This window comes from Zonotrichia albicollis, chromosome 4, assembly GCF_047830755.1.
Source record: "Zonotrichia albicollis isolate bZonAlb1 chromosome 4, bZonAlb1.hap1, whole genome shotgun sequence".
NCBI lineage: Eukaryota > Metazoa > Chordata > Aves > Passeriformes > Passerellidae > Zonotrichia > Zonotrichia albicollis.
Genome location: NC_133822.1, coordinates 40,602,495 through 40,614,708, shown reverse-complemented (window position 1 = coordinate 40,614,708; position 12,214 = coordinate 40,602,495). Strand labels below are relative to the sequence as shown.

General features: G+C 38.3%; 1 protein-coding gene across 4 annotated transcripts in view; it reads right to left on the bottom strand.

Annotated features, from left to right (window-relative positions):
* EEA1 (early endosome antigen 1) overlaps positions 1 to 12,214 on the bottom strand; it is a 67,790-nt gene that overhangs the window by 7,181 nt on the left and 48,395 nt on the right. For all 4 annotated transcript variants that reach the window (XM_014272247.3, XM_074539631.1, XM_005480677.4 and 1 more), the window contains 7 exons: positions 11,970 to 12,152; positions 6,178 to 6,363; positions 5,626 to 5,757; positions 3,635 to 3,820; positions 3,089 to 3,327; positions 1,181 to 1,301; positions 754 to 852 (listed from right to left, as the gene is read on the bottom strand). In XM_014272247.3, coding sequence (XP_014127722.2) covers positions 754 to 852; positions 1,181 to 1,301; positions 3,089 to 3,327; positions 3,635 to 3,820; positions 5,626 to 5,757; positions 6,178 to 6,363; positions 11,970 to 12,152 — 1,146 coding nt within the window. The remainder of the gene's footprint in view (positions 1 to 753; positions 853 to 1,180; positions 1,302 to 3,088; positions 3,328 to 3,634; positions 3,821 to 5,625; positions 5,758 to 6,177; positions 6,364 to 11,969; positions 12,153 to 12,214) is intronic.

Sequence of the window (12,214 nt, the reverse complement as noted above, 5' to 3'; positions counted from 1 at the left end):
TCAAAGACTACCCAAAGAACATCACCAAAATAGTGCAGGCCAGGGGGAGTCACCTAAGACTATATCAGGAAGCTCTGCAAAAATGAACCTCACAAATGTCCCTCATCTACTTCATTGCCAAGCCACTTGTTGGAGGGGTGCTCATCTCTGGATGAATGGCAGACCCTGCCAATTGATGATAACATCTTAGCTGACCACAGCAGTTTTTCAAGCAAGGTCTGACTCCAGACCTAAAACACATCCAGTTGTTTCTTCTGCTCCATGTTTACAAATGCATAGTCACAAAGCACCAGATCATAGTGATGCCTCATATTTTCACACATATCTAATTTCAACCAAATTACATTCTTTTCATACCCATAAATCTATATATCCATATATATCCATATGGATATATGGATATGTATATATATATATCCATATATATCCATAAATCTAGTTCAGATCAGTTATAAATATATTTTCTGTAAATATGCTTACAACAGTAATTTTGCCTGCTTGCTTTGAGAATTGAAGCATTTTAACTCTATTTATAAATTGATGCTGCTAAAATGGAAAAAGAATCATGAATAAAGCAAGCTCCACAGACATTATTTTTAATATGTTAAGGCACTTTAAACAATAACTGCATTCTGAGATATCTTGAGAATCACAGTACGATTCAGGCCATTTTCTGAAGGCTGTATCCAATCCAAGAGTTTGGAAACAATAAAAATAGAAAAACACCATAGACACAGAGTAGAACACACCTACCCTTCTTACTGTCACCGAAAAGCCTTTTCCACAGGCCATACAATTCTGTACTTCATTGTCTTCTGCCCACTTCCTGTTGAGAGCTTGGGTGTGTTTGATCTATACAGAAGATGTAAAAAAAAATCAGGCTTTTTTAAACATTGCATGTCTATTCCCTCTAATATCCTGTATTTCCACAGCATGCACCATCTATTGCAAAATAAAAGCACGATACTCAGGGCTTACGGCTATTCAGAGAGGAAACCTTCTAAGCTTCAAAACTATAAGCAGATTTAATAACACACAGACAGACCCTCACACACCACAAACATAACACCTTAATTCACTTTAGAAAGGCAACCCATCAACAAACTGACACAAATTTGAAATTCTCCTAAGATCCCAAACAGAGAATCAACAGGTTTTATAGCTTCAAATCAAATTATACCTGCAACGACTGGTTTTCTCGGCCAAGTTCCTGCATTGCAGCTGTTGTATTGTCCAACTTTTTCTTCATTTCTACAAGTTTGGCCTGAAGCTTTTCAATTTCTCCCTCACTTTTTATACACCTGAGGCAAAATAATAAACAGTCAGCTGAAAGCATTTAAGACAATGTACACTGTGTGTCCTCTGAGCCAGTTGTCAGTCTGAGAACTTACCCGCATAAAATCCAGCCAAAAAAATCCTTACTCTGAAAAGTTCTTGGATGCCTTAACCAGGAAAACATTCTGTTGTACCAATCAGTTAAAGATTATACTGGCATTGCTCCTAAGTATCTGCAGCTTATCAATACCTGGAGTTATACCCCAAGTCAGGGACACTGCTGAAGGCAGTCCCTCAACAGCAAGCCCTGGTAAACACCCCTGTGCAATGGGACACTCTCCCAAACCAGCCACTGCAGATCAGGTCAGGCAATAGGGCAGAAAAGAAACCTTTTTCTTCTACCAAGGCCACCTCCCATCAGCTGAAACTCAGTTAGCTGCTCAAAGCCAAATTTCAAAGGGTATTTTTCTGCCAAGCTATAAACAGCTACTGGATGAGTTCAACACAGTACAGCAAGGGATTGCCAAAGAAAGAGGATCTCACTTGAATTGATCCCATCCTTTTCCAAGGTCTACTGCTCAGAAGTCAAACCACCAAGCTTGACAGTACTGACAAAAGTTTTCCCCTCTGCCTTCACCAAACATGTCAGGAAATAAGAACAAAGAAAGCTTCTGGTCTCAGGTATTTCTTCTACCCTGGAAATCACTGCATTCAAGTAGTTCCTGCTGCCTTGCAAGGCCTCCTGCCGTCTGAAGGAAAAGCACTCTGCTTACCTTAGACTTAAATATATTGTAGAGACAACAGCAGGATGGGAGAAAATAAAACTGCAGCTTTTCAGGAGGAAGAAAAAGCCTCCTTTGTGAACTTTAGTCTATCTAATCCAATTACACTCAGTCTCCCAACACAGAGTAGTGGTCACACCTGGGACTTCCTATGCAAATTCCATGTTACTTAAGGGGTCTCTTCCAGGCTTCTGGATGACTTGGGCATGTATTCAAACTGCATCAAGGCATGGGAACCTCACAGTGATGGAGAAGGACAGTTAGCTCAGGTAAGATGTCACAGAAAAAACGAGGCCTTTGTCGGGGTCGAGCCATTTGTCGGTGACGGGAGACTCAGACACTCAATATGAGTGATAAGCAAATTCCGTTTATTGAAGAGAGCATCAGACACTTATACAGTGAGTAATAAGCTTATGAATATTCTGTAAGCTAAGCAATCTATTGGTTAAACTATACTATCAACTCTTCCTCATTCCTTAGGGGTTACATCTCTCTTTTCTCATGTCTCTTTCACTGTTTGTTATCCTACCACAGCTAGGCCCAAGGACACTTGGAATTAGCCATGGTTTTGTACTTCTCCATTTTCTAGCAGCTAAATTCCCAACAGTAAGAGAAGTTCTCCCTGCCAGGCCCCACAAGGTTGACACAACAGATAAGAAGCTACAGCCTATACACCTGAAATCTCAGAGAAGCCCAGTGGATTTAGAAGGGTCTTACAGATGGACATAAATCTTTCAGAGCAAGCACAGAGTCGTGGCTTCGGTGATTAGTAAAGATCCTGATAAGCCTGCCCTGTTTTCTACAGAATGATCACAAACAGCACAGTTGGTTCCCAAAACCTCTTGCTGTGCTTTGGCAGAGATGACAGAGAGTTGCACTCTGGAAACTGCACCCACAGCCCAGGAACTAAGAGCAAATACAGATTTAAATAAAGCATGAAAACAGAATCCCAAATCAACTCAAGTTTTCACCCTCAGTTCATTTAATTTCTCAAACTACACTTCACTTCCTTAGTCATGACCACAGCTTACCTCTCCAGCAATGCTCTTCTCTCATCCTGATTATTCTGGACTGTTGCTTCCAGGACAGCGTTGTCTCCACGTAAATCATCTGTCTGCTTCTCCAGCTCACTCACTCGTCTTTGACTGCTTTGCCACTCTTTCTTCATGGTAGCCAGGTTTTCATTCAGGGCTGTCACCTGCATGGTGAGCTTGGTCTCTTTTTCCTCATGTTTCCGTTTTTCTTCTTCTTTGTCTTTTTTCTCTGTGTGCTATAAAAACAATGGGAAAATTAAAAACAAGCTTCCAAGCATTCTTTCCCTACTCCCTACATTTAATTGAGCCAAAGAATCTTACTGTAATAGAATCACTACTTTTAAACAACATACTCTACTAGACAAGGCTGTCACCTCACTGAATTTTCCTACACCATTAAATGCCTCACAGATTTTTTTATCTTGTCATTTAAAAGCTCCCGTAAAGTGAAATTAAAGTCAACTCATTGCATCCTTTCTGTCTCTGGAAAAATCCAAAGGCATGTTCATCAAACAGCAGTCTCATTCTCTCTAACATACTAACCAGTTTGGCTTCAATTTCAGCACATTCTTTCTTCAGCTCCTCTTCTCTCTTTTTCAGCTGGTCTTTGACAGCTTGATGTTTTTGTTTCTCCTGTTCCAGAGTTGAATTTACATTATCTATTTTGCCCTGCAGTTCTAATTTCTGTTGAATCAATAGCTGGTTTCCATCCTTGAGATTTGTCACCTCCTGTTAGGATATAGAATTCAAAGTTAAAGTAGCAACTCTGAAAGTGTAAATCAATTTAAATTAAAATTACTGTAATTCTTTCCTAGGACAGGACAGTGATAATTTTTAGTTTTATCACTAGAAGAAAGGATGATTTTATAGAGTAAAGTATCACTGATTTTCATGATCAAAGATTTTTAACTTATATTATGATCAACATTCAATTTTTAAAATAATTTTAATATATGTTTCTACTAAAGTAGAGAGGAAGATCTATTGAATTATTTCTACCACTCCTTGAAAAGATGCATCCATTGTCATTTTTTAGGTACAGCTCTAAAATTTACTTCACATTGTTCTCTGTTTGCAATAATGAGGTTAAAAACTTTGTAATGACAATGTAAAACTGAATGCTAATGGAAGAAAGTTAGCTTCTATTAGTCCTCAGTGTATAAAAAAATTACTCTGTTTTAAGCAAATGGGATGATGTAAATAATGGCTTTACTTGTTCTTCTGTGATTGAACTCAAGTAGAACAGTTCATTTAATTAACAGAAATCATTTTCCTTAAATTTACACAGTCAAGGGTACAGGTTCTAACAGACTAATAGGAATGGACCATTTTCCATAAATCAAAATTCACAATATGAGTTAAAACCAAACCAAGGACAGTGAAAAGAACATATCCTCAGAACAAGTGGATGCCCTACAGATACAAATAAATCTATTCCTTGCTAGGAGATGGGAAACAGAATGTAAGTCTTTAGGAGACTTAAATTAAGTCTAACTAAGTCTGATTGCTTGTAGGGAAATGAAGACATTACTATTAAGTTGATACTGGTGTACACACCTTTTACATCTTCATAAATTTTATTCTTTAGAATAGAGATTTTAGGAACAACAAGAATTAGACTACCTTTCCCCCAGCACAGAGTGCTCAAGAGAAACAAAGTACAAACTTATACCTAAAAATTACAGACCGATTTCTAAACAATGGAGAACAAAAGAATATCTGAAGGCTGTAAGTAATCATGTTATTTTCTTTTATTTTTATTAGTGTATAGGGAATTGTATCTGTATTTATACTTGTGCAATAATTTAAACTAAGTGTGCTTAACAGATGCAAATATAACTGCTTATGGAAATCACAAACTGCAGCCTTTTACGAATTTTACCTTTTATAGGGACTAAAAAATCAGAATATGTACAGTGTGGCATGAAACAGTTAGTTTCACTGAAGTCTAAAAATTATTTCATTAAATCCTCTCAACCTTTAGCCTTTAGAGAGCTCAACTGATTGTTATGATTTTGGAAGAGAGTTAGTCTTTTATGAAGCTCCTGACATTTGCCTTTTTTGAGGCTTCCCCAACTGTAACTTTTTAAGACATTTTAAGAAACAACAGTAAGAGGAGTTTCATCTCCACCATGCATCTTTGAGAAGTCCCAGATGTGCCTAGAATATGTGGAAAACTTCACCATTGTGATTCTTCTGGACCACTTTTCATTTCAGAATAGTCAAGCAGGGGTATGCAGAGTGAATTTACAGTGGAACTGAAGAAAAGCCAGGACATACAACCCATCCTGAAGCTAAGACAAGTTATGCAGCCCACTGGGTCACTAGGCCCAGGGGCTCAAGAATCATCACCAACCAAGACATCATTGCTGAGGAAGCTCAATAAAATCTGGGCTTTGATTCCTTTACCTGTACAACCAATATTTACAGTAACCATCTTTGCAAAGCCATTCCAGAAAACATCTACTGAGTAGACACATACTTCTCATCACATAACCAAACATATGAAGAAGACTTAGCTTGTCTCAATGTACCTTCTCAAATTCTTGCTTGCAGGCTTTAAGCTCTTCACCCAGCTTGGCACTTTCTTTTTCAAGTCTGTTCCTTATTTCCTGGAGCTCTGCCGTTTTACATTTTTCATTAGCCAAATCTTTTTCTTTCAAAATCTTGAAGAGAAATAGAAGTGCAAGAAAAGTTACCTCTTCCAAATTCACAAAATAAAAAACCCAACCAAACAAAAAACATCCAGGGCCCAAAAACTATTTGGTGACTTGGTAACTATGGAGAAACAGCTGCCATATATCTATCCATAGTTTGTAATGCAATTAGCAGCATGATTCCAGTTTTAGATTTAAAACTAATAATGTTTTCCCACCTGTCTAGACACAAACCTGTCTAGAAAAATGAAAGCATATTCTAAACCGAATTCAGTACAACTGTCTCTTTTCACCAGAGGTTCAGTAAAACTGTTATTGTTATGCACTACAACAGTGTTATGTTCTCAAATCAGAAAATAATAAAGGGCGCCTGCATGGGGTGGATGTGATATCTCCTGTGTGGAGATTTCAAAAGGCAGAGGCATTTACCCTGTCATTCTGAAGATCTTGTAGCATTTTGGTCTTCTCACCCAGCTGCTGTTCTTTCTTTGACGCATCCTGCTCCAGTGCAGACTGAGCTTTCTTCAGCTCCTGAATGTGTTGGTTACTGCTAGCAATTCGATTCCTGCAGGAAACTAATTCTTCTTGAGCTAGAGCAAGTTTTTCTTCTGTGGACTAATCACAAAGAGAGTTCTGCAAGTTATCCATCAGTATAAAAGTTACAGATACTAAACAGCCACTTAAACATTTTCCAAGTAGAAAAACTGCTACCTGGTGTGCAACATTTAGCTTCAAATGTCAACAGAGCATAATTACAGAAACTTCCAGTTTAGAAGGTTACCCAAAGTAAAAAGAAACTATGCCAGCTTAATTTTCAGGAACAAAAACTTACTGTACGTATCCAGCCTGCATCCTTGCACAGACAAAAGGTGATAACATGCAGAAGGGCAAACAACAAAAAGTGACTGCCAAAAAGAGAATACACTTGATTTTGTTCACATAAATTAATTTTATTATCTAGGCAAATCAACTGTTATATAACTCTAGACAGCTGTTACTTAAGAAGCAGTGAAGCTATACTTTGAAGATTTCAAAAATTATTCAATGCTATTTGCCACCAATGACTTAATAAAGTTAGTACTAGGTCAACTGTAATTTTTTTTTAAATTCTGAAGTAAAATGTACAAGATAAAAATGCTAATATCAGGAAAAAATGTTTCACAGTTTCTGCTGCATAAGCATTGTAAACAATAAGTTTAAACTTTCATTCAAACATCCAGAGATGATACTTTATTTGCTTCTAATTCTCACCATTAGCTAGAAAAAGAACTTTGATTTATATCTCTGAAACAGGTCACAAAATCCCAAGAAACAATACAAAACTTGCACCCAAAGCCAAGCTCATTCTGTTTGCCCACAACAAAGTAACTCTTGGGAGGTCTTTTTCAGTTTTTAAACCTTCTAGCTTAGCTAAAGACTAGTTCCACTTGAAACCAACAAGGAAAAAAACAACTGAACAAACTCATCCTCCACTGCTCCAAAATATTGGTATTTTATGTAAACTTTTGATGCTATAATACAGAAAATGAGCCGAGATTTATTATTACTAATAAGTTTATTGCCTTCAGTGCAACAGTACGGATTTAAATTCTTCCAAGAAAAACTCAATTCTTTTTGAAGTTCTTGCTTAAATATTAATCAAACCTCTTGTTGAAGGTTAATGGTTTTAAGAGGAACTATAAGCAGAATTTTCACTTAATTCAATTATGCATATGCTTTAGTCACTCCCATATTGATTTAAAAGCTAATTCATTTCTGATGCCTCATGACCCTCCTTTGTAATATCTAAAGTATTTTGCTTGTAGAGTCAGATTTAATTTGAAACAGCAGTGATGGAATACTGCTGATTCAACAGCATTTTCAAGAATCCCCATGACTCTTAAAAAGCTCACACCAGCTTTAAAATCAATTTTCAGGCAAATTACTTCACTTGCTTTCTAAGCTATTAGAATTTACTACTTAATACTTTGAAAGGTGTTGACTCAGAATTTTTTGTAAAAAAAATACGAGATGCTTCTGCAGTTTCAAGGTACCAGGGTTGGTATTTCAGAAAGCAAAATTATCTCACCCTGTGTGCAGTGGAATACCATTATCTTCCTAACACTGAGGGAGGATAGGAATTCTAGCACCATCATATAATATCTTCAACAGTCTCTGAAGTTTTAGAAAGAAACATAGTAAAGCCACAACTTTCATTCAATTCTGTTTCTAGTAGAAAAAATGTGGTTACATCAAATTTGGTAACACCAGATGAATAAATTTGATGAAGTGGACAGTGACTTCTCTCTCAACCCACGCCTCAAAGTGTCTGCACTGTACAGATCATCTCATTGTGTCTACACCAAGGCTGAGACAAGGAACAGGTACTGAACAAAAGAGGTCAATCGGTACTTATTTGTGTAAATAAAGAGAAGTGCTAAGCTGACTGGTACACACTTTAAATAAATACAAATATTTTAAAATTACAGCTTGATTCACAAATAGTCCTAGCAGGGTGGTGGATTTGATTCATTCTACCTACATGAAATGCACAAAAAAGCATCTGAGTCTGTGTGCTCCCTGATCCCAGTCCACAAGGATCAACATTAAATTATTCATTAAATTAGATGCTAATCTGATCTCTCTTCATTCCCTAAGAAAAAGAGTTTGACTGACTGTATGCAACTCAGGCTCCTGACTTACACAACCAAGGTCTGGCAAGTATGAATTTTGTTCCAGAACATTCACTGAATACATGCTGTCAGCAATGCCAACACTGGAGACAAAGAAACATTCTTTTGAAAACACAGAAGAAACCAGGACTGACTACAAAAAGCACAAATGCCAAAACTCAAGAATATTTGGCAGAGCTCAGGAGATCAGATTCACAGAAAATATTCTCGCACTAAGTCAAAATCAAAGCAAAAATAACAGTTAGTGTATTTTTATTAACTCTTCTATATAAAAAATGCCTTTTTTGCACACACACAAAAAAATTGTGAATATGCACACCCTGATACTTATATAAATATGTGTGTGTATATACAAAAATTATTTAGTGGTATTCTTTTTCAATTATATATATTCTTTTTTATCAAAAACTATGGCTTTAACAAACACTCAAATCTTCTTTCTTTTTCCAGTCCCAAAGACGAAAGCATGTGTGAAAGTTATCGTTAGAGACATTTTTAATCCAAAGTAAATTTGCAGCAAATAGTATCATAAAATTATAACTACATTCCCACTCCAGTTTTGGGTTTTTTTGTTTGGGTGTTTTGTTTGGTTTGGTTTTTTGTTGTTTTGGTTTGCACTTGTCCCTGTCCTGTGCAGCACTCAGAGCCGGACGGCTGCACCTGGCCACAGCTCCATGGCTCGGGGCTGTGCCGAGGAGCCGGCGCGCAGCTGCGAACGTGCCCGGAGCGCGGATCCCTTTGCCGGGCTCACGCCGCCCGCAGCCGGAGCGGAGCCGCGGGTGCCGCAGCGCCTTTCCCGGCACATGCCGGCAGATGGTGCTCCGTGCCCAGCCCAGCACCCAGAGCCTCTCACCGCCCTCGGCCCCGCCACCAGCACGGTGCCGCACCACGTCAGCGTGGCTCGGTTTTCCATTCAAACCCAGCATGCTGGGAGGTCACGGCATGGTCTGGCCATGCCTCTTCTGGACAATGCTGGGCTCCTGACAGTGCTGACTCAACAGCTCTGCGGGAAGGTCGTAACTCTGCTAAAAATCCTGCACTGAAAGACACCCAAGTTTTAGAAACTTCTACCACTGCCTACTGAGATTAAGGCAAATCTAAAGCTCAGTCTGCCCATTAGCTTTGGTTCCAAACTTCACACAAAACACACGGCTCTGGGTCAAATGAGCTACTTTTAATAAGTAACTTGCCCAAGGCAAAACATCATGCAGACAACTGATTTTGAATAGGCTGTGAAATTCTACTACAAAGTTCTTCAGTGGCATTTTGATACTCGTCTCTCAAGATTAACATTAACAGACATGAGGCTGTCTGAATGTGCATTTTCTTCTGAGTTCTTCTAAGACAAGTTATTGTCGGGATCTCTAGCTTGTCAGAGTGACCCCGAGAAGAGTTCAAAAGTCTCTTTTCCCAGCGTGGCGCTTGAAGAAGGAGTCAGAGCTCTTCATTTCTCAGTCTCAAGGTTGTTTATTGTATCTTATCTATAAAATTCTTTCTCCTGCCCTGCCGAGGTCCACCCAGCAGGACAGTCTGAGGCACTCTGCCTGCCCCCAGGGTGGTGTTATGTCTTTATACTAAAAACTACATGTACAATATTTACAATTACTTTCTAATACCTATCACCTATATTAGACAGTGAGCTTCTACTCTAAACCAATCTGTAAGTGCCAACATCACAGCAGAAGGTGGAGGCCATCAAGAAGAAGGAGAAAGAATGGACACGCCCAGATCCCTCCATCTTGCCCCCCTTAATCTCCATTCTAAAAACCCCAAAACCTATTTTTTCACTATCATTCTACCTAATTTTTAATGGCTTGCAGATCTTCATCTAAGGTTGGTAATTTGCTCCATGGGTCATAATCAAAACCACCGGCATTCTGGGCTCTGTGCCAGGGTCTCTGAGACCCCTGGCAGGGGTCTTGGCTGCTCAGGACAGCCAGAGGGATGTCCTGGGTCCTGACAAGTTGACAAGTTATCACTGCTTCTTTAGTTTAATGTTGTACTGAGGTAGCACAACCATGATTAAATTCAGTTCCCCATCTTTTCCCCCTTCCAGGAAAAAAAAAAAAAAAAAGAAAAAAAAAAAAGTGGCATCAATCAGACCTCAGTAATCCTAATTAATATATTGTTTTTTACAAAATTTTTAAATCAAGCAAACAGCCTCCAAATTGGTACACCACTTCAGTACTTAGGAACCCAAATCTTCTTCAGCCTCTCTAGGCTCCACAGAAACTTACATTATAAATCAAGTTACCTGATTGCTCACCTTAAAAATCTTCTTTCCCCATTGCCATCACCTTATTTTTTACCTTTTAGCATAGAGCTCTCCCTCTCTCTTGCTACCATCCCCATCCGGTCTAAATACATGTGAGACACTTACTGTCCTATTTTATACTTGCCAGAACTAGAGGTCATCAAACTGCTTTAATAACAATACTTATTCACAGCTATTTTGCAACAAGTGATATACCTTAATGAAAACTACACCAAACCCCCCACTCTGTTACTGGACACATCCAATGCTTCTACAGGCCACTCCACTACCAAAAGGTGATTTAAATGCATTGCAGGAAATAAGCTCACAGATGTATATGTGCAATAGTAACAAACTGAAAGAAAGAATATGCTTAAACCACCACTGCTTGTTAATCATGCAGAAGTTTCCCCCAATTTAACGTAGCAATTCAGCCATGGTGCACTGAATGTGAAGCTTCAATAAGCTGCAGGGAAACATGGCAGGTAATTTATCACTACAGAGGAGTAAGTCTAATAAAACTGCAGTGGCCTATATGTAAAGGAGGTATTTCTCTGTTTCTTAAAATAACCTGAACCTGGTGTTCAGTTTCTGGGGCACAGGATGTCCTTGGGACTAACTGAGGCATTGCCTTAGTACTGACACGAAGCAGAATGCCAGAAAAAAGGGCCAAAAAACACCTTTGCTGACTGGCTCAACTCTCAGCAATACCTCTTTGAAGACACTGCACACTAATACAAAACCTGGTAACTTCAGGAATACAAAAACTTCAAGAAGTAAATTTTGGCACTTGTATTCCAGGTAGGTCCATAAGCCTACTGTTTCTATAAGTTTAACATCTCCTAACATCTACCATCAGCCAGGAATATTCTAGTTAAATCATCTGGAAGATAGCAGTTACTCACATGCTGGCAGACCTTGCCCTAATTAGCTATGCTATTTAAATTAGTTGAAAGCTACATAACAAGTAGTTATATACTTTCAATTAGTTGAAAGTATATAACAAGAAAAAGCAGCATTAAAAAAATCACCCTAATGAATATGAAGCCAAATCACTCTTCACTTTGCTGCTGCAGAAATGCAAGGGTATTTCAGGTAAACTGGCAAATCTTTAAAATTTGCCTTTAAATTAGTTTCAGAATTTCTTTTGTCTCAGAAGAAGGGATTAAACAGCACTAAACACTACATATAGCAGATTTTTTTTCACTTATATAGTTCTTGTATTGTTTCTTGGTCTTCAAAATGGATATTAACACCTGCTAATTTACATATGACATTAAAATGACTGCAAGTACCTTAAGGTCTTGCCTGGTTGCCAGCAGCTCAGACTCTTTGCCATAAAGATCCAGCTGCAGCTTCTCCATGTTTTCTTTATGTTTATCATGGGCCTTCTGTAAATCTGCCAGCTTGCCTTTCTCTGCTTTAAGCTCCTGTGCTGACAAAATGGACTGCTGTTGTAGTTTATTCTCCAGCTCTGCCTGAAACATAAGCATAGAAAGTTTTAGTTAAAGTTACAGACAGTAATGTTAGCTTAAGCATT